A 26,182-nucleotide genomic window follows, 5' to 3' on the forward strand; every position below is an offset into this window, starting at 1 on the left:
ATACCACTTTGGTGGAGTAGAGCTTTTACTTTCCTTAGTTGTTACAGGATTGAACACGCTAGCTAGTATGGTGTTTAACTCAAGGTTCAAATTCTCAAATTTTTTGAGTGTATCCTTGGTGGGATATTGGAGAGGAAGGTGTCCTACTGCTTCCAATGACGGAATTACCTTAGAGTACAAATCCTGAATTGCACCAGGGATGTTAGACAATTTCTCCCATCTCACCCTTCTTCTATTACTAGATAGGATAAGGCCTGTATCAGAAGTGTTCAAATAATTTCCGTTATCAAGGGTTGTGACAACCTCCTGTAAGGAGAACCATAAAAACAAGGGGTTATGGTCACTATCGGTCCTATGAAGGACCTTAAAATCAAGTACCTTGTCCCAGGAGCGTGTCTCAACAAATATGTAATCCAAAAAGGATTCTTGGCTGGGCTTATTAAAAGTACACTTAGCTGGGGCGTCAGAATTAGAACGTCCATTACAAGCCCTAAGAGAAAGTTGAAATGTTAGGGCCGTAATCTGGAGTACTAACGGAGACCAAGCCCTCGGAGGCTTGCCCATTATAGGAGGTATTTTCCAATAATCATCCTCCTCTTGGATGTCAGCATCTATTATTCCCGGAAGCGGCTCAAAGTGACAGTTAAAGTCGCCTCCTATTAACAGGTTAGAAAACTCGGCAAGAGTATTCAGCCAAGACAAAAGCTGGGCAATAGTTTTTGACTCCGCGGTCGGATTCACTGGTCTCGAGTAAACGTTAACCAAAGTAAGGGCAACGTCATTCGGCCAGGTCAAGATCACACACTGAATATCTGGAGATTCTGTATTCACCTCGGTCGCAATGCATCCAAGGTGCGTACGAACCCAGATAGTCAATCCCCCCGATGGTCTGCCCCGTCCGTGCCACTGTGCTGGAATTGAAAAAGAGGCAAAGCCGCTACGGGAATATATTTCCCTTGCCCATGTTTCTTGGAAGAGGCAGATGTCCATGGAGTCAACAAAGTTGCCCCAGTCCGGGCAGCCCAATTTGTTGGGCAAACCCGCTACATTCCAAGATATTATCCTTAATTTAAGAGGGATGGATAATGAATCTGAAATGACCGTTTGGACATCGCCTCGAGTTGCAAGATCAATAACGCACTGATCAATCGAATTTTCTCCGATGAGAGAGTCTGGTAAAGGGTTCACATGGAGAGAATTGTTGTTTGGAATTGTGAACAACTCAACCATTGGGGGCCTATTAGTTGTTTTAGGTGAGATTGGATGCTGGTTAATGCTTACTGGGATTGGCAAAAAGGTTTTAGCCAGTCCCAGTCTGGTTGCGCATGGGCATAGTGTATTACTATGGTTTGATTTAAATAATGAAATTTGACTATTATCTACAAGTAAGTCAGTGTAAGAGTCCGTAGGTTTTAGTCAGTCAATCTCACTTAGACATCTGAACCGATTACAGTCCCCAAAATACGATAAAGAACCCCCGAAGTCATTATTAATTGGGTTGTTAGTAGCAAAGCCTCTTCGTCCAACCCGTGTCCAGCCTTGATGAGAATCTAAATCCATATTTCTTAGAGTAGGAGGATAAAAGAAAGCTAGTGGAAAAGTCCTAATAGTGGCTGGTAGTTCCCTATGAGGGGAATTTAATATAAAAGAAACAGCACCCCTGTCCCTCATATTTATAATCACACAGTCCCCATTAATACCTTTCTTTGTTGGTCCCACCCACTGAACCCTTCGGACCATAAGCATTTCACCCCTATATTTTGATGGGAGTGGTCTATGTTTTGTAAGCCAACATACCACTTTATTCTTAAGTGATGCGAAAGATTCCTTTGCGCCCTCTGGAAGTTTGGGAACTCCTGCGAGGACAACAACCAAGGGTGCTGCCTCCGGGGGAAGACTTAAGGTTTGGAATTCTCCCGTGGGTTGAAGGACTATGTTAGTATCCGGGTGCTGTTCTATCTCTACCCTAGTAGATGTATTAGGTATTGCCCCTGAAAAGGAGGTAGAAATACGAGGGTTAGTGGGAAGAGTGGATGCCTGGTGATGAGGAAGAGAAAGTTCAGGTAAAGATGGTAAGGAACTGGTACCGGGTCGTTCATTATTTAGAGCAATATTTAACTGACCCCTTCCTGCTAAAGATTGAGTAGGGCAAAAATTCAACTCAATAGCCCTTTCCAAATTTGCCAATCGATCTTGTAGGAGATCAATTTTAGTACAAAGGGGATTCAATGCAGATTTAAAGAGGGCCTCTATATCCTGGAAATGAAAATCCGTCATTGTGCCCATATTAACAGTATTAGTTGTGCTATTAGAATATTGCACAGGGGGTACCTGATCAGAATGAATAGCCACTATAGACTCAGGTTCGTTAACAACAACAGGAGACCCCATCGGGTTTACACTGGTCTTACAAGGAGAAACTGAGTGTGTAGTAAAAACAGGTGCCCTATGGACTCTGTTCCTCTTTGGTGGAGGGCCCTTTTTCCTCTTTTGAATTGCCCTCTCCCTAGCGTCTCTAGGGCGCTTCTGGCCAGCCTTAGAATGTTGACTTGAGACAGAGGTAGGGATTGGGCCATTTGCGGGAGATGTCACAGAAAGAATAGAATCAGGAAAGGACTCATTATCTGAATTAAACCGATATTTCGAATAGGAGCCTATTTTAGGTGAACACTCCCTGAAGTGGTGGGAATGGTTTCATACAGTCTGCCTTGGGGACTGAAAGGTGTTTACTTTTGCCATGCTAGGTGCATGAGAGCTGAGCATACTCAATAAATTTAAAGGACATTAAATGCATATTTTCATATTTTTATTTTCTCTGATGACTTAGAGCACCGACCTTGCAGAATCCTATGCAGTTCTTGGAGAACTTTACCAGTGTGGAGCGTCAAGCACCCTGACCTGTTTGAAAAATGTTTTCTTGGTGTTAAAATATAAGGTGAGGACGCTGTAGCCAAAATCGAAGTGTGAGAAGCAGGTAAGTTGTGGGAACACTTGTATTCATCACTTTTTCTTCGCATGTGCGCATTATGTTCAATGATGCTGGTGACATCGCTATTCTATGAGTTAAAATAATTAATCTAAGTTATTTATTGACAGTAGGGAATGGAGGCAAGATCCTGTTGTCATATGTCAGAATGTAGAATCAACTTACATCACACATGTCTTGCTGATCCCAGACACCGGAACATTGGGGACATTTGTAGAATTGAACCTGCAGCATGGTGTCCTCAAAGAGAACAGAATCAGGAAGTAAGAAGTAAAAGTTTGGATCAGATTTTATGCGGTTTGTCCACTGAGTGGAATAAAAACTATGTCATGACCGTACCAAACAGTGTTGAGAAAGCTGTTCATTTACACATTTAGAAGGCAGCAATCTATGCTTTTCATGGGCCATTAATACTCTAGTCAATGTTTTTTCAGACAAAAGTAAAGGAAGATTTTGACACTTTCTTAACCAGTAATCCAACATCGCCCACGTCCCCATCAGAGAGTAGTTTGCGATCCTCACCTGCCGTTTTTGATGAGTTTTCATCGATCAGTATACAACAGGTATTTAACCTCATGAAATCTACTTAATCAGGATCCCCATTAGACCCTTGCCCCCCCCCAAAACTGTGCATCTTGTTCTAGAAATCCTAAGCATTTATCTGAAATCGATCCTTAAATAAATAATGAACACTGATAATTTCCTCTTTGAGTGGAAGAAGGCTTCCATCTACCTTTGCTAAAAAAAAAACACATCTGGATCCACAAGAGCCTAGTAGTTATTGGCCAATTTCTAAGCTTTCTTTTCCTGCTAAGCAAGTGGAGAAGGCCATGAATAGACACCAAGAGCTTGCTGGACGGTACACAATATGGATTCAGAAGGTCGCACAGCACACACATCGAAGTAGGTGAAGTTCATTTTAGATCGAGGTGGCAAGGCTGCACTATTATGAACCTCTCAGCGGCCTCTGATACAGTCAATCACACCATCTTGATTGACCAGCTTGCTGAGCTGGGAATTGGTGAAATTGCTCTCAGCTTGATAAAATACTTCCTAATGGAAAGAGTGCACCATGTTGCCATGGGTGAATTCATTTCTGACCAATTCGGTAATGCCATTTGGGATTCACAGGGCTCCTTGCCGAGCCTTACTCTTTTCAACTTTTTGTCGCCCCATTGGCCATACTTATAAAATCATGTGGATTCTTGGTGGTGTCATATGCTGACAATACCCAAATAAGGGTATCAGTACACAGAAAGTGAGAAGACACTGCCTCAAGATTCAGCTCCTGCATGTCCCAGATATGTAGCTGGATGGAGCTAAACTGTCTAAAGCTTAATTCTGGGAAAACTGATATATTTTTCCTAGGCAAAGACAACACATTGTGGTAACCAAGTTGGTTAAATCAGGAAATGGGGGCACTTTAAATGAGTGCGGAAAGTAAAGAATTTGGGGATTGTTCTTGACTCCAACGTCAATTATGAAGATCAGGTAAACACTCTGGTTTTATCAGTATTATTTGCCTTTAATGTATTTTTGGGAATGTTGTCCTTTCGTTCCCTTGGACATCCAAAAAACAGTGGTTACTAACCTTGCCCTTACCTGACTGGACTATGGCAATGCCCTATTCATGGGCACCCAGAAAAGACTTTTCCACAAACTTTAAATGCTACAAAACGCATCGACCTGGCTTGTGCTTGGACTACCAAAATATCAGTCTGTGAGAAGGCTTTGATTAAGGTACACTGGCTACCAGTTGCTATGAGAATAGAATTTAAGGCTCTCTGTATAGCTTTCAAAGCACTGCATAAGATCGGCCTGGGCTATATTCATGACAGATTTATCTGGTACACCCCTTCTCGGAAACTCAGATCACCAGAAGCCAAGCGCCTAGTGCTGCCCAGGGCCAAACAAGCATCTTGGGGAGGTATTTTCTTTCTCAGTACAGCCAAATTGTGGAACTCTCCCAAATTGTGGAACTCTCTTTCCATGAATCTAAAGAACTGTCCCGACCTATTGACCTTTGGGAAATCTCTTAAGACCTGGCTCTTTAGTCACTAGTATAGCTTTATTCTTTATTTACCCACTCCAGCTACAGAAGCAACAGCACCAAGGCATCCCAGGGCATTCAAGAGTTTTCTAAAATTAAAAATCAAATAATTAATGGAAGTACCTTGCACAAACATAAAAGATGCAGTGTTTTACACCTTCAGAGACAACACAGAGTAACTCACATCTAGGGTTCCCATTATATTTCAGGCCAAATGGTATCCCTGAGTAAGATACTGCTCCACCTGATCACGACTGGCCTGATGTACACACACACCCTGCCCGTTTTCCCTGGGAGATGGAATACCGCATCCAAATTTACTAGTCTGTAATTTCAGCCAGTAAAATGGCATGAGGCTTTGACTGCAACAGCAGCCAAGCCTCTGACCCCATCTCTGCCTGAGCATTTCTTTATCTACTTGTGCCAACATGCTAAGAGTAAAAGTCAGCAGTCCTTAATGTCTGTAGTCTTTGAATGGTTCTATATAATGAGGCATCACTCTACATGCCTTTTCACCTATTCTACTATGGGAGCCATCTGTTATTCCGTAAATAACAATAATGTAATGCAAGCTGCCCCAGGGAAGCGTTCAGTAGGTGGGGCATGGGTGTTTCCACGCATCTACCCATGGATTTTGGCACATCCCGAGATTTACCATTACTGGATGACCTGGGAATGCGTCACAATGCAACACCTCCCCAGGTGAGGCATAATGAGGAGAAATATCTTTATTTCTGCTCGTTGCTTCAATCAATCAAGCGATCGGTCAGTATTTCTATAATGCAGCTTATCATCCCAGGGGTTATGGAGAGCCTTAGTCAAAGAGCCCGGTCCTGCATTCTACATAATACATAAAAAGAGCAAAATGACTCATGGCATTGTTTTTGTGCAGGGAGGTGTCTCTTCTTGCACAAAAACAATCTTGCTTACAACACAGGCAACTTTGCATCACGGAGCATTGGATGAGAAAGGAGGGGTATGGATGACATTTGTTCTGTTTTACATGTAGAATGAGATCCAGTCAAGAGCAATCCCCTTTGTGGAGTCTTTGTGTTAGAGTGGCATTGTCTACTGTGCCAAAGGCAGCTGAGAGGTCCAAGAAAAGCAGTGCAGCAACCCCGTTCCCTGAAACTGTGTTTTTAAGGTCATTCCAGATGGCAATGAGAACATATTCTGTGCCTCTTACTAGACAGAATCCTATTTGGAAGTATGGAATTATCTTCAATTAATTGTGCCATCTGGGAAATATTCTGGAACTATTCCCATAGTTAAGGACATGTTGATGATTCTTCTTACTAGTGTGGCTACAGAGGTAGTTAGAAGAATTTTCTTAAAGAATTGTGGTGGACATTGGTCAGAAGAGCTGCTGGCAGACTTGCTTCTTTTGACCAGATCCATTATTCATGTGATATTTGTTGAAAGGGATGCAGAGGGTGGGCTAGCCTACTCTTAGAGGTTCTTATGGAAAATTGTCAGTGCTGATGGTTTTCCTTTTTTTTAAATACGAGTCTAACATGTCTGCTTTGGTTGTGTAATGATTTGCCAGTTTGTCTGTGAATTCTTGAGTAATGGAATGAGTTCCTTCTAAGCAATTTGGTTTATGGATTTCAGTGAAAGTTTTATAGAATTCTTTATTTGCAAATTTAGCATTTTGAATTCTGTCAGAATAGTATCTTTTTTTTTAGCTTTTTTGATTGTTGGCTTGTAGAATCTGAGGTGAGGTTGGTTTTGATTGATGTGTGTTTTGAGCCCGATGTGCTGCAACTTTCTAATTTGCTGTTTTATCTCTGTATTTATCCAAGGTGCCTGTTTTCTTTTGTCCTGTTTTGTTGTCCTTAGTGGTATTAGGATATCAAAAGCTTCCTGTAGCCAGTCAAATAGTTTTAAACAAAAATTGTTGTGCATAGATCTGTTTTGGATATTAGTTGCGCGTCTCAGTCTTCAAAATTGAGTTTGTTCCACGGTTGATGAGTTGATGCATGTAAGGTGGTTTAGGTGTGTTACTTTGTGTTGAAAAGTAAGTAAATGGTGGTCTGACCATGTTACAGGCGTCATCGTCTGAAAGGCCACTAGTTCTGTATTTGCAAAGATGACATCTAGGATGTGTCCAGCGATATGTGGGGTTGTGGACGATCTGATATAGGTTTAGTGCATCTAGGCAAGTGACAATTGTTTTCTGATGGGGCATATTGGGTTTGTCAAACCAAATATTTAAGTCACCAAGAATAAATAGGTTGGAATGTAGTGTTATGAGGTTTGAAATCATGTCTAGAAGTGTGTCTGAAAATCTTGCATTGCTAGGTGGAGGTCTGTTAAGGAGTAGGAAGTTACAGGAGGAAGATGGTGTTGGGTTGCATCTGGTAAAAAGGGCCTCAAAACCTTGTATGGAGACTGTGTCAGCTTTAGTGATATTTAATGTTTGCTTGAGTACAACAGCTAGGCCACCTCCTCTTCTTCCCATACAATATTATAGTCTAGAGGAACAGCTTCATGCAATACTGAAGCCATGCCATCTCCCAACTATGATTTAGCTATTGGAGAGAAATTCAGGTTGTGTGTCAGTGAGAAGGTCATATATGTGATGCTAGTTTTTAGAGAGTTATTGAGCATGTATTAGTAGGCAGTTTATAGAATGTATTTTGTGATGGTGTGACTGCTTTGTAGAAGACTGAGCAGTATTTGGTAAACTTATAGCAGGTGCGTCCTTAGTGCTGGTATTAGCTGTATGAGGATAGCAAAAGAGTAGCTTTTCTGTATTGTATTCCTCATCCAGTTGACTAAGCAGATATTTTTTGGGGTCCGCGTATGAAGGTGGTAGAGATGGTGGTTGGAAGTAAGTGGGTGAGCTGTGTTGTTTTTATAGTGTAGCCTGTTATGCAGTAGATATGGAGATGAGAAGTTGTGAAGAGTGGCATGTTGTTAATTTTGTTTTTCGTCTGTCTAGGGTGGAAGGTGTATGAGTTAGGGGTGGTGGTGCAGAATGTGGGTCATGTTGCAAAGATCTAAATTGTCAAATGGATGAGAGGCAATTGAAAGAGAGTTGCTGTGTTGTATATTTGGTATGTGTGGGGGAAGTGAGAAAGCTTGGCAGTAGAGTTGGTTTAGGGTGTCTATTATTTGTGTAGCCAGGAGGGTGGGTGTGGGTGTATGTAAACAGACACGAGTAGAAAAAAACGGTTGTTTTAAAGAGTAAAAACACAGTACAGGATCAATCCACACATTTCTGATCCTTGTCGACCCCGCAGTTAGGCCCAAATCTAATTCATTTAAATACTGCTTTTCACTCATTTGAAAAAATGCCATTTCCTTCCCAAAAATGAGTGTTACATACACTTTCCAAACACAGTTTTAAACCTGGAAGCAGATTTAGCAGTCTCATAAAACACACTCGGCTTTTTCTCTCAGGGTGAAGTTGGCATTTTTTACTTTTAAAGACTAAAAAGGGGGGCTAGGGGTGGCTGACTCTGCCCACTTAAGCAAAGTACAGTGTAAAGAAGGACAGGTTTTAAACAGTCTCTGGTAGAAAAAGCAGCAATTTAAAACATTCCCAGATTCTCACAAACCAAGAGTTTAATTCAAGCAATCACAAGGAAAAACCACAGTTTTTAACTGTATAGATTGCACACAGGACAAGAGATTCATTTTAAACAGTCATAAGTAGAACAAAACAGCAGTTTCAAGTTTGTATTCTTACCACCTTCTTTGTCATTTTGCTCATGACTTTGAATTGAACTTTTGGTTTCTGTGAATTTTGCACTGTTTTAAACTGCTGTTTATCCACCCATGACTGTTTGAAAATCAGTCCTAGTTTCCCTTGTATTGTGCTTAGGAGTGCAGAGGCCCCCCAACCCCCTTGTAAGCCTTTATAAGTTAAAAGAGCATACTTCACCCTCAGTGGGTAAGCAGAGTGTGGTTTATGAGACTGCTGAATCTGCTTTCAGGTTTAAAATTGTGTTTGGAAAGTGTATGTAGCCCTCGTTTTTTAATAGAAAAAAAAGATTTTTTGAAATGCTTGAAAAGCAGCATTAAATGGCTTAGGTTTGGGCCTAACAGCAGGGTGAACCAGGACCAGCAAAGTGTGGATTGAGACCGTCTCTATCCAATGTGATTCTGTTCTTCAGGAGCAGCTCACTGCCTCTAGCCATCAGCCTGGGCCTTTCCTGGTTGACCCTCTAGCTCCCAAACAACCCTGAGTCCACTCCCTAGTTGCAGTATACTTTAACGTTTGTGCAGGGCACTCCAAGACACCACCTCCATCACTTTAGTGTAAGCCTCTCTGTGCCTTCCAGGGCCCAGCGAACAAACAATAGAAAGGGTGGTGAGGGTCCATGAGCTGCACCAGAAGAACAGAATGCCCTTGGATACAGAAAGGCTCAATCCACACTTTGCTTGTTCTGATTCAGCCTGCAGGTAAGCCCATATCGGAGTTACAGAAATACAGCTTTTCATGCACTTCAATTAATCTCTTTTTCTAGCCTATTAAACAGTATAGTAAATTTAATTATTGTTAACCGTATGATTACTTAAAATCTTTACAAATTAAAACACATGAGGAGCTTCCCTTCACCCATCCCCCCTCCCCCATGGAGTTCCCCAGCATTGAAGATTAAAATGCACAATGCCTGCAGGTGCCTTAATGCTACTTTGTGTCATTTTAAACTCACACAATAATTATTAAAAAATTAATTAAAATATGAAATCAGCTCCTTTGATCTGATAATTCACTCCAATTATTTTCTTAGTCCGGTTAAAAATTCAGTAGTGCTTGTGGAGCTAAGGCGCCAACTGATTCAGTTAGTGAATGGTGGCATCCCTGGGTTCTGCTGCCTGTTCCTGGATGTCAAGTGCAATTCTAATTTGGTGAGTAAACTTGCCTACTCTGGCAAGTAGGCAGGTGGTTGTTTCTGAAAAGCACCAGTCCGAGGCATCCTTACAAGTTCTAAAGCCCTTGTCCTTTAAGATGGGGCGTATCAAACGATTGCGATCGTTGGCTGGGGTGGGACGGCAGCACAGGAGATGTAACCAGGATTCTCTATGGTAGTTACATAACCAGGAGGTGACTCTGTTGTCTTTTCGTGCCCATGATGGGTTAAGTCCAGGATTTTATGGGCTATTAAGTGCATAAACGTAATTTTCCTTCTGGCTTGGTCTGAGAATGCATCTCACAGGTAAGGTTGAGCTTTCCCAGAGATGTATGAGCTATCAAGTGCTAGTGTATGGGAGTTGTACCGGAGTGAGGCACGATCCAGTTCGAACAAGATGGATGGGACCTGGTGCTTTACTGCCTTAGTCCAGCAGTGTGTGGGATTTCATGTAGGGGCATACTTTCTGCCTCTATTTTCAGTACTCCTATTGATTGGTCCAGCTTAGTGTGCTATGGGGATCCTTCAGCACTAAAAAGTGTATTCAGGAAATGTTTGAGGGAAGTGTCGGGCTTTAAGCACCCTGATATAAAATGTTATTAAGTCCCCTGTAGTGCCAGATCTGGTCTGTTTAGACCTATTTCTAGCCTTAGCCTGGTGTTTCTGGCTTGTCTAGGCGCCTTCAGCATGGTTTTGTAAGCTTTTGACTGGGTTCCAGTGATGGATTTCTCTAGTGCACCCGGAAAGGCAATGTGGCCATAGTTAATTACTGGAATTAATTTTGCCCTGAGTACTGCCAGCATGGGCTCTGTAGATAGACTTGCTAGGCGATGACTTAGGCATCTGAGTGAGAGTATTATTTTGTTGATTTTCGGAATTTGCTCCTTTATGTGTTTGGCTGCTGTGGCCCTCTCTATTAGCCATACCCCCAGGTAATTACAGGATGTTGTGGTCCTGATTCAGTGTTCACCCAATATCCAGGATGCTTGCTTTTATGGATATATTTGCCAAAAGATTACTATGTTTGTCTTAGTCTTCTTTACTTGCAGGCTGTTTTATTTGTTATATATAAACCAAATAGACACAAGGCGACGGACCAAACGGTTTGCACCTCACTTTCTTACTGCTGCCTTATCAGGCTTGTTGTGCACAATACTCCGGCACCTGTCACCTTTTGGAGCCTCTGGTTACAGATTTTCACAAAGGTATAAACAAATGGAGGTGCATCAAACATAATGAAGAAAGTCCAAATTAGTTTCTTTTCTGTTCATCTTTTATTTCAGAATCAATAATGGTGCACAAAAATAGCCAACGCGTTTCATTCTTTGAAACTCAACAGTTCATGGGACTTAATCAGGGCTTTAATAAAATGGTGAGAAAAAGTCTATGTATCTCACTTAATGATGAAAAAAGTTCGAAATTCGTCTCCAGACACTTTGTGATAACAGTCCTAACTGGTCATCAAATCAATCAAATAGTTAGAGATTGCTGATATGAGTCACTCACGAATAGGATTTAACCCAAACTTCGGCAGTATCAATGCCCTAAACCTTTAATAGTACAAGGCCAGGTAAGGATACAGTTAATCCATGTTTAGAACTTGTTCCGTAGGTTAGGTTTATTTTCCAATGTCAAAAGATGCGACGCCAGTGCAGTTTTCTTTGTTATAAATTGCTAGGCTCTTTAGAATTCTTTGGAGCCCCACCCTGGTGTGATCCATGACCACTGTGTTGTCTGCATACTGAAGGGTTATGAGGGTAATCCTACCCATTCTTGGTGGTACTAGGCTGGCATCTTTCAGAGCTCGCTCCATGTCTGCAGTATACAGGTTGAATAATAGTGGAGCCAAAATACAACCCTGCTTTAGCCCGCTGTTTGTTTTCTACTCTTGAGGTTGCGGTTGTAGGACTTAGTTTGACCTGGATCCAGGTTCTCTTGAAGAGGGCTTTTATCGCTTTTAAAAGTGTAGCACAGGGATACCCCAGGGTTCAAGTTTTGCCAATAGCCTTCCTCGATTGACTCTGTTGAATGCTGTAGTATAGTCTATAAAACAGCAAAACAGGGGCAGATTGTTTCTCTTTACTGCTTGCTTCGAGAGGTAGGACAGTGCCAAGATGTTATCCATTGTGGAGCAATTTGCCCTGAAGCCTGTCTGATATGACCAGAGGATACCGTTGTTGTCCACCCAATCCTCTAGGTCTCTTAGTAGTAGGCGGGCATAGACCTTTGCTTCGATGTCGAGCAGCCTGTAGCTGGTGGGGGTCATGTGGTCTCCTTTTTAGTGTATAGAAAACAGGATTGAGCCTTTCAAGATTGTTGTAATAATGCTGTGGGGCATGAGTAGTTGTATAACGGAGTGAGCATAGATGCAAAGAATAACTGGGTGGATTTAAAAACTTGGGCTGGAAATCTTGTTAGCGGCCCCGTAGCTTCTTCTTGCCCTTTTTCTAGACAAAAACGAAGTTTACATATACACAGTCCAAAGACAGTTTAAAACCTTAAAGCAGATTCAGCAATGTCAAAAATACAATATGCTTAGTCTCTGAGGTTGCAGTTTGCTTCTTTAATTTTTTTCAACTCAAAGTAGAAGGGGTTGTGGGTTTGCCACCGTAAGTATCGATTGCACACAGGTAAAGAGATTCAATTTAAACAGTCATGAGAAGAAAAGAAAACAGTTTTAAAGATTAAAAAACAGCACACGTCTGAGCGGCTGAGGATGCAAGATATAGGTGACTGTCTTGGGGTGTTCTGCACACACTTTAAGAGATACTGCAGGTGGGAGGTGAGCCCAGGGTTGCTTGGGGGCTAGTGGGCCAATCAGGAAATGCCTTGGCTGATGCGTAGGGGGGAGCGAGCGTCTCCTTAAGAACAGAATCTCCTTTGATAAAGACAGGCTCAATCCACACTTTGCTGCTCCTGGTTAACCTTGCAGGTAAGCCCAAATCTCAGCCACTTAAATATTGCTTTTCACACACATCTACTAATCCCTTTTACTATTAAAAAATGAGGGTGACATACACAAACACAGTTTTAAACCTTAAAGCAGATTTAACAGTCTCATAAACTCACTCTGCTTAGTCTTGGAGGGGTGCAGGTTGTCTTCTTACTTTTTAAAGACTAAAAAGGGGAAGGGAAGTTGCCCCTCCACGCCTCAGCAGATTACATGGGTAACTAGGACAGATATTGTTGAGTACAGCACAGTCCTGCTCATTCTTTATCATGCTGCACCGCATGATTACTAGCTAAATATGCCCAACCAAGATACTTGTCATTTTTTTGCTCTGATCATTTTTCTCTCTTCTCTTTATTTATCTTACTACAGGTTGTAAAGGTTTGTAACTGTGGAACTGTGTATATCAATGATGCCATTGTGACGTTGCCTTTTTTTGATGGTGAGTTTATTTTCACTTGTGGTTTCATTTATTTATTTTCAGCCTTGTTTTCTGTGTGGGTTTCAAAGTCATTTTCACGATAAATCTTGTAATCCTCACATGTTCATGTCCTATCAGGTTCCGGACTTTCTGAAAGTAAGAAAGATAATTTTCAAAAGCAGAGGTCTCAGCCAAGGTTCATCAAGCAGCAGCTAGAGCGGTGCTACAGCTTCCAAAGTGGAGCTCCGCATTGGCCACCCTAAAAGAACAACACTAGTTGCCCCTACCCAAAAGAGTCCGATTCATGACCTTGCTGCTAGTCTTCAGAGCATTCAAGTCTACTAGCCATAAATATCTCACACAGACTCTGTCATTATAAGGCCCTGAAAACACTGAGATCATCAAATACAAACCTGCTGAGGCCTCTTTCCTTTAGACTAAACACTTGAGATGGAAAGTCCTTCACGGTGTTGGGCACCAAAGCCTAGACCCAACTGCCAACCTAAAAAATCTTTAAAGACCACTCTCCTATTTAAATCAGTCCATCTGGTTTTACATTAGGATTCACAGTGACCATAGCATAGTGCCAGGATGCTCAATTACGAGTGATAGAGCACTTTAGCTTTGCAACATTAGTTCATTCATCCATTTATTCATTCATACAATGTGAAAGACACTTCCATAGTAGAATAGTAGAAATAAATTTAAGGAGTGACCGTTTAAGATATTTGCAAATCACTGAAAAACCGTCATCCAGAGGCTTTTAAAGGTTTCCATCTTCATTTTCAGTCTGGCTGCAGACAGCTTCAGGTGTGTTGTGAGAGATGAGAGGTTTAAAACACCACATTAGCTGTAACTTTCTGGTATTTTTCATTGTTTGCTATTGGTCAGGTGAGATGTTTCTCAGCATCATGGCATATTAAAATGCAGAGCTGACATAACTGAAAGGTTGAATTCACACCAGGGGGTTAAGGGAGATTTAAGGGCCAGCGTGAGCTACCTCCCCACTTTTAAATCAAATCACTGAAAAAAGCCACGGGACCCGTGGCTTTTTTCAGTGATATGATAACTGAAAGGTTGTCATTAATATATTTTTTTGTTTGTTTGGTTATTTATCTTTGAGCAACAAGAAAATGTTTCCAGAACTAAGGTACATAGCATCAACAGTGGCATCTAGGGACTTTTAATTTGGGTTGTGTACACAGTAGATTCAAAAGGCAATTAGCTTGTGAAAGATGATTCAAAGGTACAACTTTGATTGGTGAAGACAAAGAAGTGTAACCTAACACTAGTTAAAGAGGTAGAGCACATATGCATGACATTCGGTGCTGATACCTACAGGAGAATGAGGCATTAGGCATTTACTATTTTATTTTCCAGCAAATTAATATTTAGTGATGTTCTAACTTCCTCAAGTGAGATGGTGCCATTGACATTAGATTTCAAGGAGTTCTAATGAAAAGATTCTAACTGATAGAAGGTTCGGAACATAGAAGTGGCAGGTGCTTGTATAGGTGTAGCCAGAGGATGTTGGTCTGTGGATTGGAAATTGTAGGTTGTGTATCGTGGCAGGAAGTCAGCAAGGTAACTAGAAGCGAGGTTGTTCATTGATTTGATCAAAAATGTTAGGAGTATATAAAGGTCCGTTATCTTGGTAATAAGCCAACCAAACTGGTGTCGGTATGTTATGGTGGGGTGTATCTGAGTCGATTGAATAGTATCCTGATGCCTAAGAAGTGAAAATTGACTAGAGGCACAAAGGAGTAGTTCAGTAGGTCAGGAGGCTGTTACTCCAATCAGGTCTGCTGAAAACCAGGAGTTGTTGAGTGTTTGGTTACATTAAATGTAAGAGAGAACACATCCTCGTATATTGGGCAGCTGAAGTTATGCTGTGTTTCTGTAGAAGATAATTCAGATTTAACATTTGTTATTCCACTTGTTAAGTTAATGGCATTTCTATTGCTGATATATGTTCTTTTTTCCTTTGTATTTGCCGCTTTGTGTGCAGGTTGTTCTTGATGTATCCAAAATACATTTTTGAATCTCTGTGTTTGTTGATGTGTTTTAAAGAAAGCCTTTGGCTATTTTTCTGGATGTGTCACATTTAATGGCATCACAGTCTGGAAGAATGGTGTGCTGTGTTCACAACCAATATAAAAAATCAACCAAGGCAATCCCATGTCTCTACTTTCATAAATTGCTAATAGCTTTATTTATTATGCCAAAAGAAATTAAAAGAATGCCATACAAATTAGTACACAGTAGTGTTAATGAAATTTGATTAAAAAAAATGAAGGGTATGCTATTATAATAGTTACGTTACTACATTGTCCTGCTTGCTGCTACATGAGCAACAATGACATTAAATGTCATAGAATTAAATCAGCACATATTCCCATGCCTGCATATGTACTAAGAGAAATAATGTTTTTTTATTGAAGCATAGGAAGTAAAATAACAAGTCTAAGTATGGACCATTAACTATAAAAATGCCGTGTATTAATTATATATCAAACCCTGAATACATTTTGCTTAAAAGAAACGTTGACCTAGTTTCTTATATTATTGAATGACATTGAAATATTTGTAAATTTGGTTCATGAACATTAAAAAACAAACAGTCAAGTTGAATGGGGTTTCTATTAAACAAAACGTTTCAAATTTAACTGAAAAAAAGAAATCTTTCTTTTTGTCCTGGTGGGTAGATTACATACCATTAAAATTATTTTTGTGCTGATAGACTTGTATCCAATTTTTATATTGCCCGCTAATGTCCTTCGTATTTCTTTGATAGCATAGACTTATTAGTTAAATTCCCATGGAACTCAAAGAAATCTAGGATTTCAATTGCGTATTTGAAATTACCCAAGGATCGTGGAGATGTAAAGTTCCTCGATTTCTTTGCGTATCATGCATAATCTTTCTTAAAACAAGTTGGATATTGTCAATTAAAGCCACAAAATGTTCAGTTATCGATTAGGATTGGTATTGAGAGAGCCCTATTTCTCTTTTTCATTTATACAACGTATATTTATGATTCAAACACCAATTCTAACTTTTTTCCGATTTTTGTAAATATTTGCGGACTATGGTATAATTTCTTGTTTGATCACTTTCAAAGGAATCCTTTCTTCCCTCCTCGATCTTGTATAAAGTATAGCAGCATTAATCATATCATATTTGAAGCAAGAAAAGGAAAGATGCATTATTTGCACTCACCAGCTTCTTTTTTGAAAATATCTTTCAAAGGTGTCTCATCTCCTACATCATTCCCCATTCATTTTATGCATAACATGAGAAACTTTAACTTGTAGCGAGAGGTGTATCCAAATTTATTTCACACAATATTTGGTCTAATTTTTATAATATCTTGGGCGACATATGCAACATTTCAGTGCACAAGGCTTCAAAATGACATTAATCCTTTACTGAGCCAACATTTCTATTAGTAAAAATAAGCACATGGAACGATTTACAACCAGACACAATCTCTACTACCACACATGGGAAATATACATGCCAACACTCATTACTACACAAATGGGTATAGATACACACTGTGCATCCTCCATAAAAAAATGCATACATTCTCCCAAGGGGCAACATTTGAAACACATATTTGTAAATAATCACAATTATTACCCACTTGCATAAATAAATTAAAATATAATGACACAGTCTCATAGTCATTGACCCACTCGTACAAAAATACACTTGAACATACACATAGGGAACTAATAACATGGAAGGAAATATCTTCCTAGACAAAAATAAGGATTTCTATTTGCTTCAGTTACAATAAAATATCAAACGCAACCCGATAGAACAACAAGCTTCCACTATGTAAATTCTGTCCATAAAATGGTGACGACAAATAAAATAAACAAATTATTAGAACAATATTTCCTTACTCGTTTTCTTCATTTTGCCAGGAAGTGTATATTAGTTTAGATTTGGTGAAAGAGCCTATCCATTGTTTGCAATCGCTGATCTAAATAGAGATAAGGCACTGATAAGCTGGCAAGGCTGGACTTAAACCGTTCGTATAACAGTCCACTTTTCAACATGGCTAAATGCACAATCAGCATTTCAGAGATTTCACACAGAGTACATAGAAATTAATACCACATTTGAACATTTGAAAGTTATTTTATAGTATAGAGGCTGCATTCTCCCACAAAAGCAGTAAATACCTCGAATGACGGTACAGTACATAAAACAAGCTTATTGTGTAAAATTCATCAGATACCTTTTTTTGACTGCTACTGTGCATTTTCTATGTTTACACTCTGAGTAGCTGAATTTTCCTGTTGCTCATGAACATAACTAAATACAGCTGGCAGCCTTCTTATTTCCTTTACATTTGATAATGAACATAAAGTTGTTCAGAGATCAGTGGAGGACATCAACGGAAATCCTTTAACTCTTACAATATTGTATGTGGCATAAAAATAGTTGTTATGGTTGTTAGAAATGTGTCTCAGGTTGGCAGAGATATGCACTCTGCCTAAGTATAGACCGCAATTATAGTCTGGGCCAGCCAGATTCAAGGGTCCATTACTTATACCCAGTTTTGCCTTTCAAGTAGGGGACACTTCAAAGGGAGGTTTTGTAGTGCACATAGTCTGTGCTCTTCCTGCTCTGGCTCTAAACTTGCAACCCGTGGGAACAGGCACAGTCCATTCAAGTGCAAGTGTCAGTTCCTCCCTCCCATCCTGCCCAGGAAGACCCATCAGGGTGTTAATGGCCTATGAGGGTGTAGATGGCCCATCCGGCACACCTTAGCTCCCTTTGTGTGTTGCTGTCTAGAGGGATTGTACAAAGCCCAGATGTCACTCACACCAGACATGTATTCAAAGATGAACAGAGGCTAAGAATTGTTAAAGTAAGAAAATGCCATCTTTCTAAAAGTGCATTTTCAAGCTTGCAACTTAAAATCCAACTTTACCATAAGTTGTGATTTTAAATTGTCAATCAAGAGACACCAAACCTGAAATAGCTATATTTTCCCAATTGAAAATTACACTTACAAAATGAAATAAGGTGATCGAAATGTTAAGTTATGGGAGAGATAGGCCTTGCAGTAGTAAAAAATGAATGTAATAGTTTTTCACTACCTGAACATGTAAAACTTAAAAGTACATGTCCTACTTTTTAAATATGGTGTGCCCTGCCCAGAGGGCTGTTTAGGGGTGACTTTTATGTATTAAAAAGGAAAGCTTTGGCCTGGAAAGTGGGTTGACTTGCCAGGTCAACATGGCAGTAGAAGCTGCACACACAGGCTTTGGAGTGGCAGGCCTGAGACATGTTTAAAGGAATTGTTTGACACAATCAGTGTAGCAGGCCTACTAGTAGCATTTAATTTACAGGTCCTTGGCCCTTTACTAGTGGCTTGTAAAAAAACAAAATATACAATTGTGAATAAGCCAATGTTACCATGTTTTAGGGAAAGCGCAATGCACTTTAGCATAAGTCCTAAAGCCAGCAAAATGAAGTAAGCAAAACAGGATGTAAAAAGGCAAAATGTTAGGGTAAACCATGCAAAGGATGCCAGGTCTAACAATAGCGAAAGATGTTCTTTTAAAAAACTCCCCATCTGTAAAAGCAAAAAATGTCACAGACTATAGATTTGGATTAAATATGTTATCACAGGCAAACACATGCATGTACATAAACACATCTTATTTGTGCTGTGTTTTTGCAGCCTTCCTCTCTCTCTGCATCCCACATTAAATTCTCAGAGAATAAAAAAAACACATCTGCACCTTAAACTTGGGTGATTGAACTAGAGCAACAAAATCGGAGGTACACAGAGAGAAGTTACACAGAGAAATATTTCCCATTACATGCAAGTTGTTTGAATGAATATGTCATCATATTTACGTGAGATCACATTGAGGTGCTAAGTCACTGTTTGTGTAACATGAGTGAGGTAAACAGTTAGGAGCACAAACCACATTTAGCTGTGAAAATGTGAATTATTTTTCTTCAATCAGTTGTAGAAGGGGGCAGACCCACAGCCCATTTCTGTACAGTTTTGTTTTTGTGTTGCTGGCATGTGTTATGGTAAACAAATAAATCTGTCTGTAATCAGACCTACGAAGTACTCCTGCTGATCGTGACCATCGGTATGAATACAAGAAGCTGATGCTGTACTATACATCATTAATGTTTATTCATTCCGATGTCGTTAATCCTCCTTAAGGTATGGAGGCATTTACTCTAGGTTTTCTAACAAAACAATGACATTTGAATACTTCCTGTGCAAGTAAACCTCACATGAGAGCAAGTTCACAATGTAAGGTAGTCAATTAACCTCAACTCTGACAGCCTATTCAATCATTATAAGGTCACACATAACATTATATCCATCTATAATATGACTGATGTGGACACAATCCCATTTCTAAATGGATATAATATAGAAAACCATCATTCCATATTCAAAGAGTAATATTACTCTTTTTTTAAAATGAAAATTTAACAACGTAGGGTGACACATCATTGTCATACCAACAAACCTTCACATAATGTCTTCAATGTTGCAGTCTTTCATTAAATGACAGTTCATGAAAAATATAAAATATTAAGTGTGACATTATGACCAAATAAAAGCCGTAAAAAACTCTTACTCATAATGCAAAAAAACACTTATTTACAATTCAGAAAAATAAAACTCTCTGACACTTGAGCGCCATCTTCAAGTGTCCGATTACAACGCTAGTCTTCCTTAAGCTCCCTTCTCTTCAAAATACTCCACTTACATCTAGTACTTTCAACAGCATTCATGCACACAGCCCACATCTGACAGCTACCTCTCTACTGACTTATCTACCACACTACGTATATATTTCCTGTCCTACTGCAATCACCCCTCTACATTGTAGTTATCAATCACACAATAAATGTTACACTTTCCATCCATCAGGGCCACTTACTTTGCCCAACCAGTGAATGTGTTCTCCATCATATTCTTTCCAATACATCTGTAATCATAAAATGTACCAGGGAGAAGTTGATGATTTTGTATTTTCTCTCCAATCCATACTATGAAGTTAACATATATGCTCTACATGATTTTTCAAACTTTTCATTAAAATCTATTTAAATCTCATTGTGTCTAGTATGGAATATATAGAAACTGTAAAATAATGAAAATAAACATAAATTCAATTAATTTCTTAATCCACCAATGTGTTGGCTCAAAGTCTTACATACTCAGTGGTACACTCACTAAGGCTCTCATTACGATGGAGGTCCGGTAAGCATCTGACCGCCATTGTTTAGGACTCGAGACCGTCCGACAAGGAGTCAGCAGGCTCAACAGGCCCATGTAGGCGGTTGTAAACATTCCTTTTTTACTGCCGCGTGTGCTGCGGGTCAGAAAAGTGCTGCAGCAAAAGCCACAATAGAAAAATTGATGTTTTTGAGTATCTGGTGCATGGATGTTTGGGGAGCACCACATGTGCCCGCCAAACTACATAGTGGAGGACTGTGGGGGCCCTGCTAGGGGCCCCCAAAGTCCCTTTTGGGATAGCCTTTCCATGGCAGTAGGACCGCCATGAAATGGCTGTTGGAAAGGGACATCGTAATCCCTACGGCGGTGCTTGAGCAGGCCCCTCCCCTTTTGTAGGGATTACGATCCGATTGACAATCCAATGGCCTACTTGAAGCTGTTGGAGGTGTTGGTCAGTCCCTCCCACCGCTGCTGTCCGACGACCGCCTCATAATGCGGAAGTCAGACTGCTATCCTGGCTGTTGGGCAGACTGCCACCGACAACGTATCAGTGGCAGATTGCCTAACTTCCTAATTAGGCCCTAAGCCACTTAATGCTGACATGTTTGGAATTCAAGTCTTTTCATTGAAAAAAAATATTTGACTGATAATAACTTTGGACTTGTTTGATAAATCCTCTGAAAAAACCCAATATCCCTAAGACGAATACTTTTTAAAGTTTGTACAGCTGGCTCACATAGAGAGGAGAATAAAGTTATCGGAAAAAGGGTGACCTTAAGGGTTGCAGTTGCCATTTATAGAAATGTATGCTCAAGTACATACAAATATTAATAGACATATTACCACCAAATTCATAAAAAGATACATAGGGCCCCATTACGATGGCGTGCGGACTTTGTCCACCCGCAACCGGAACGGAAAATGGGACCAACCGCCAGAGGTGCGGTGTTCCCACGAGGCTAATTAGGATGCACCAGCCACACTGGCGGGCGCATTCTTGCCTTTAACATTGCGGCGGGCGGTGCTGTAAACAGCACTTGCTGCAATGTTAAAGAGGCACGTTGTGCATTGCCATGCACAACGTGACAGGCACCGCATGGTGCCTGCCATCTTGTGTATGGCAATGGAGGGGGGTACCATAGGTACCCCCCAAGTGCAGCCCCTCTCTCCCCCAGGGCCCATAACGGGCCCCCAAGCATCGCTGCCATGGAAAGGCCTTGAAAAATGCACATCATAATATGGATGGCGGTTTGCCATATTGTGCCCCAGATCCGCACAGCAGGCAATCGTAACGATTGCCTGCCGGTGGAAAAACGGCAGACGGTCTTTCCGTCCACCGCGGTACTCCAGCCATACGAATATGGTGGGGGTAAATCAGGTACAGATGGCGGGCGGATCGCCACCACCAGGACAGCGGTGGCGATCCGCCCGCCCTCATAATAGGCCCCATAATGTTTCTCCAATTCAATTGCCAGAACCCGTTTGATAAATATGAAATATGTACTTTATTAAAGATATTTTGCCTATATGTTTTCAGAACCAATTCATAAAGAAAACCTTTAAATTAAAAATGGAATGCAGTTAAGCTTTTTGAAATAAAAAACAACAATCTTTGGATCAATCTTCAGCAATCAAATAGCGTCAGTTCATCTTTCTATATTTACCTCTCCCACACATGCCAACATTTTAGAAGAGGAAAGTGGTACGGTAGATGTAAAAAGATATTAGAGAGAATGTATTTCCTCCATTAACTTCTATTGAGGCGGAGGCAATTGCAAGCGGGAGGCAGCTAAAATAAAGCAATGTGTTTCTTTAAAAATTGTGAGTCTCACTCCTGAATCAGGTTTATCAGTATATATGCTCTTTTGCAATGCAAATCTACTTCTGTCCAAATCATGGAGGAGTTGCTATGGCTGGTCATCAAACAACTTTTTAGAGCTTTGAAAAGCCTAATGAATGGAATAATCCATCTTACATTCGCAATGAATACCATTTTCATATTCATCTGGACTTGACCCTCATACTGTTAATCGCTTCAACATTTTAACTCTGTTGAAGAAACCACTGAGCGACCATACAATCCTGTCAAATTACTCTAAGATTGGCAACCCACCCTACTTGGGAATAATGCTCCTTGACTTCTCTGCAGCTTATGATACAGTGGCTATGCCATACTACTTGCAAGCTCTGATCCTATATCTCCAGATGCCTCAAACAAAAATGAATAAGGTCAGTGATGTTGATCTCCCACATGGTGTATGCAGATGGTGCCAGGGGTCAATTCTCTGTTGTTCTATGTATCAACATTGGCACACATGCCTGAACATTATGAGTGGACTTCCAAAAACACATTGAAGACATCCAAATCCACTTCAAGTTGTAAAATGAACTGTGGATTTCATATATCATCACCTCATATTTCTGCAACATATTACAGTGGCCGCTGGATGGCCGAACCCTTGGTTTCAGGATTTTACTGACTTTACGGATGGCGCAAGAAGCAAGGGGTGAAGCGAAGTTAGGCAAAACGAAAGGCTAGCTCAAGTTCCCTGCTCCACTCGTAGCCTGTATCCCATGACCTGCAGCACGCGACTTGTAGTGCCACCATAGTAAACTCGGAAGAGAATAGCTCTGAGGAACGTTCAGCAAGCCAAGTCCCATACCAAACCTTTGACTGGTCTTGGCCTCCTGGGCGTACTGCTTTCTGCTCCACACAAAAAAGTATGCAAATGACAGAAAAATTACTCGCTAACCCATCAAAAAGAGAATAACGTTGCTGTTTATGCATGGAATATTGAGGGACTTTCTGGGAAGAAGGATGATAAGAATTTTTTAACCTTTATCATAAAATTTCACATAGTGCTCCTGAAAGAGACATGGGCACAAGAAGAAATTGATCTCCCAGCATATTTATGCTACAGCAAACCAGCAATCGAAACTAAAAGAATGGGGCGTGCTGCTGGGGGTCTGGTGCTGTAAGAACTTAACATCAGAACAGAAGAAGTGAATATAGACTATCCTAACATACAGGCGATAAAGGTTTGGGCCAACCACCCATTCAACATGTCACCCCTGTTGATTATAAATGTTTATATTCATCCCACCCAATAAAAAAAATAGAATCTAATTATATTGAATTTCCAGGTTAAGCCTAGGGATCAAATAATGGATATTACTGACCATATTTGGCAAATTCCACCTACTCAAGACTTTAAACAACGGTATGACACAACGGGGAAGGAAGTGGCGAGCAACCTGGAGCATTTGGGCCTACCAGTATTGAATGGCCGGGTGTTTTCAGACATTCCGGCACAGCCATCACATCACTCAGTAAAATCCCATACAGTTATAGACTACTCCTCAGTATCTCTCCCTTTATATCATGTGGTCACAAGCTATGGACTGGGTAGCACTGGTCAAGAGACCGGCGGGATGCTCACACATGTCACTGCTAGTGCATTCTTACTGGTCACGCCCCCCTGAAGTAAAAGTGGGGGTTCGGAGCTCAATGGCAGCCGATCCAGTGGCAAAGAAAATTAACTGGATCACGAAAGCCTGGGGTTTGGCACAAAGCACGGGAATAAAGCTTAGTTCAGAGCGGATCCTCGCAGCAGCAGCTTATGTTGGGCGGCAGCGGCATTTCAGGAGAGATTACCATGGCCGCATGAAAGCCAAGAGCGGAAGATCTTAAAGCGGGAGTTTATCAGTGCCGGCAGGTGAAGGTAAGAATGCAAAAGCACAGTAAGCTGTGTTTTGCGAAATCCTTGTCCCTCACTCTTTAAAAAGCCCAGCCAATTCTCGATCCTGAGATATTAATAAGCAGCTAAATACATTCTTGCGACAGGGCCACAGCAAGTAAATGAAGGTGCATTGGAAGTGTCTATATAGGTCAATCAGCCATCAGCAAAAGTTTTATAGCGCCGTTTTTCTGAAAGCACTGAAGAATACGTTTAATGTAAAACAAGGTGTAATTTCCCTAAACAAATCAGAGACTATTATAAGCAATTTTGACTCTGACCAGTGGGAAAAAGAGGAAGGAGAAAGAATCCTTCTCCACTCCTGCTTGCTGTAAGCAATTCCCTCTGTTTTCGAAATCACATTTTGCAACAATAGCAACAGTTACTTCTACCCAGCCATTAGAATCAACATTAAGCCAGGTTTTCATACCTACCAATAGTGATGGGGATACCATCCAGGAATGGGAAATGGAAAATAATCCGATCCAATGGTTCAAATATGTTTAAATTGATCTTGTCAGAGATTAAAGAACTACGGGCAATGCAAACACAGGAAATTGCTTCACTGCATTAAAGGCTATCACAAATCGAGGATAGTATGAGGAAAATTCCAGAACACCTAAGCAGAAGATCGTGTATCAAGTCTTGAGGATAAGGAAAATTCAAGCTACAGGACTTGGAAAATTATAATATACGGTCAATTCTACGGTTAGTAGGTGTTCCAGAATTAGTCAAAGGAGCTCAGGTGCACTAATGAGTTGAATCTCCATTGAGGAAAGCAATGCCAGAAATAGAAGGGGATTTATCGATTACCAGACCCCGTAGAGTACCTCTCCAGCGCCCAGAAAAAGTAAAATATCCTTGTACCATCTTAGTGAACTTTGCTGACTTTCGAGTAAAAGGCAATTGAAAAAAGGACATTGACAACACAAGAAGTACCACATTTCAAAATCTTTTCAGACATGTCCGCAGTGGCAGCAAAGAAGCGTTGAGAGTTCGTGCGAATGTTTTAAATCAAAGGGAGCACAGGTAACCATTGTTTGGCAATCAAAGCTAAAGGTTCTGGCAAATGGCAAATTTTATTTGCTGGACAGTGTTGTCAAAGCACAAGCACTACTACAGCAGATTCTGAGTCCGTTGTAGTGCTATAAAAATGTATGACAACAATCTGTGATGTATGAAGAACGTCAGTGTGGATTGAGATATACTTATATAGTTATATTAAAGGGAAGGAGAAAGAAGTAAGAAAGATAGCATAAGGGGAGGGAAAAGGACAGGAACAGAAGGAAGGGGGAGAAGGAAAGGGAAAGAAGGGATAGGAAAGGAAGGAAACCCCCCCTTTTTTGGGGGGGACATGATGTCAATGAAGTTATGCAAGAATACATTAGCCATCCTGGGAAAAAGGGTCCAGGGGGCCGGGAGGTAATGTATCCTCCGGTAGACGAAACACACAGGAGGGTGTGCAAATTCATGGCACCCAGAGTTTCGGTGGGGGATGGGAGGAGATGTGGGCCATTCTCCCACAGGTACGGAAAGTGGGTGGGTGGAAGTCCAAATGCAGGGAGGTTTGGTTCACGGGTTGGGCACGGGTTAACTGCAGAGGAAACAATTGAAAGGTTTGTCAAAATATCTATATAAAAATATTTATGTTAAAGATTTGAGCCCACATGGGTCAAGAAAGGTTTGGTCCACTGGTAAGAAAGAGTTCCAGGTTTTTCAATTTCAGCGATATGCACAGGGCACTTTTCTTTGTATATGCAAGCTGCTGTGATGTTTTGTTATGCATGGTCACCTTTCATATTTGCATTTTTCATATTTGCACTTATTATGTTTTCTCATAAGCCATCTAAGTACTGTACAACAAATATTAATAGGTATTCTCAAGTTGTGGATTATATCTTGATGTGCACCGATATTTCCATCAACGCATGCACAGGCA

The 26,182-nt window shown here is 40.6% G+C and overlaps 1 protein-coding gene across 1 annotated transcript in view; it reads left to right on the forward strand.

The window, feature by feature from the left end:
* LOC146860906 (mucin-5B-like) overlaps positions 1–26,182 on the forward strand; it is an 814,361-nt gene that overhangs the window by 375,648 nt on the left and 412,531 nt on the right. Inside the window, exons 10-11 of the mRNA XM_085644901.1 lie at positions 2,828–2,935; positions 13,221–13,290. Coding sequence (XP_085501027.1) covers positions 2,828–2,935; positions 13,221–13,290 — 178 coding nt within the window. The remainder of the gene's footprint in view (positions 1–2,827; positions 2,936–13,220; positions 13,291–26,182) is intronic.

This window comes from Triturus cristatus, chromosome 3_1 (assembly GCF_964204655.1).
Source record: "Triturus cristatus chromosome 3_1, aTriCri1.1, whole genome shotgun sequence".
Taxonomy (NCBI): Eukaryota; Metazoa; Chordata; class Amphibia; order Caudata; family Salamandridae; genus Triturus; species Triturus cristatus.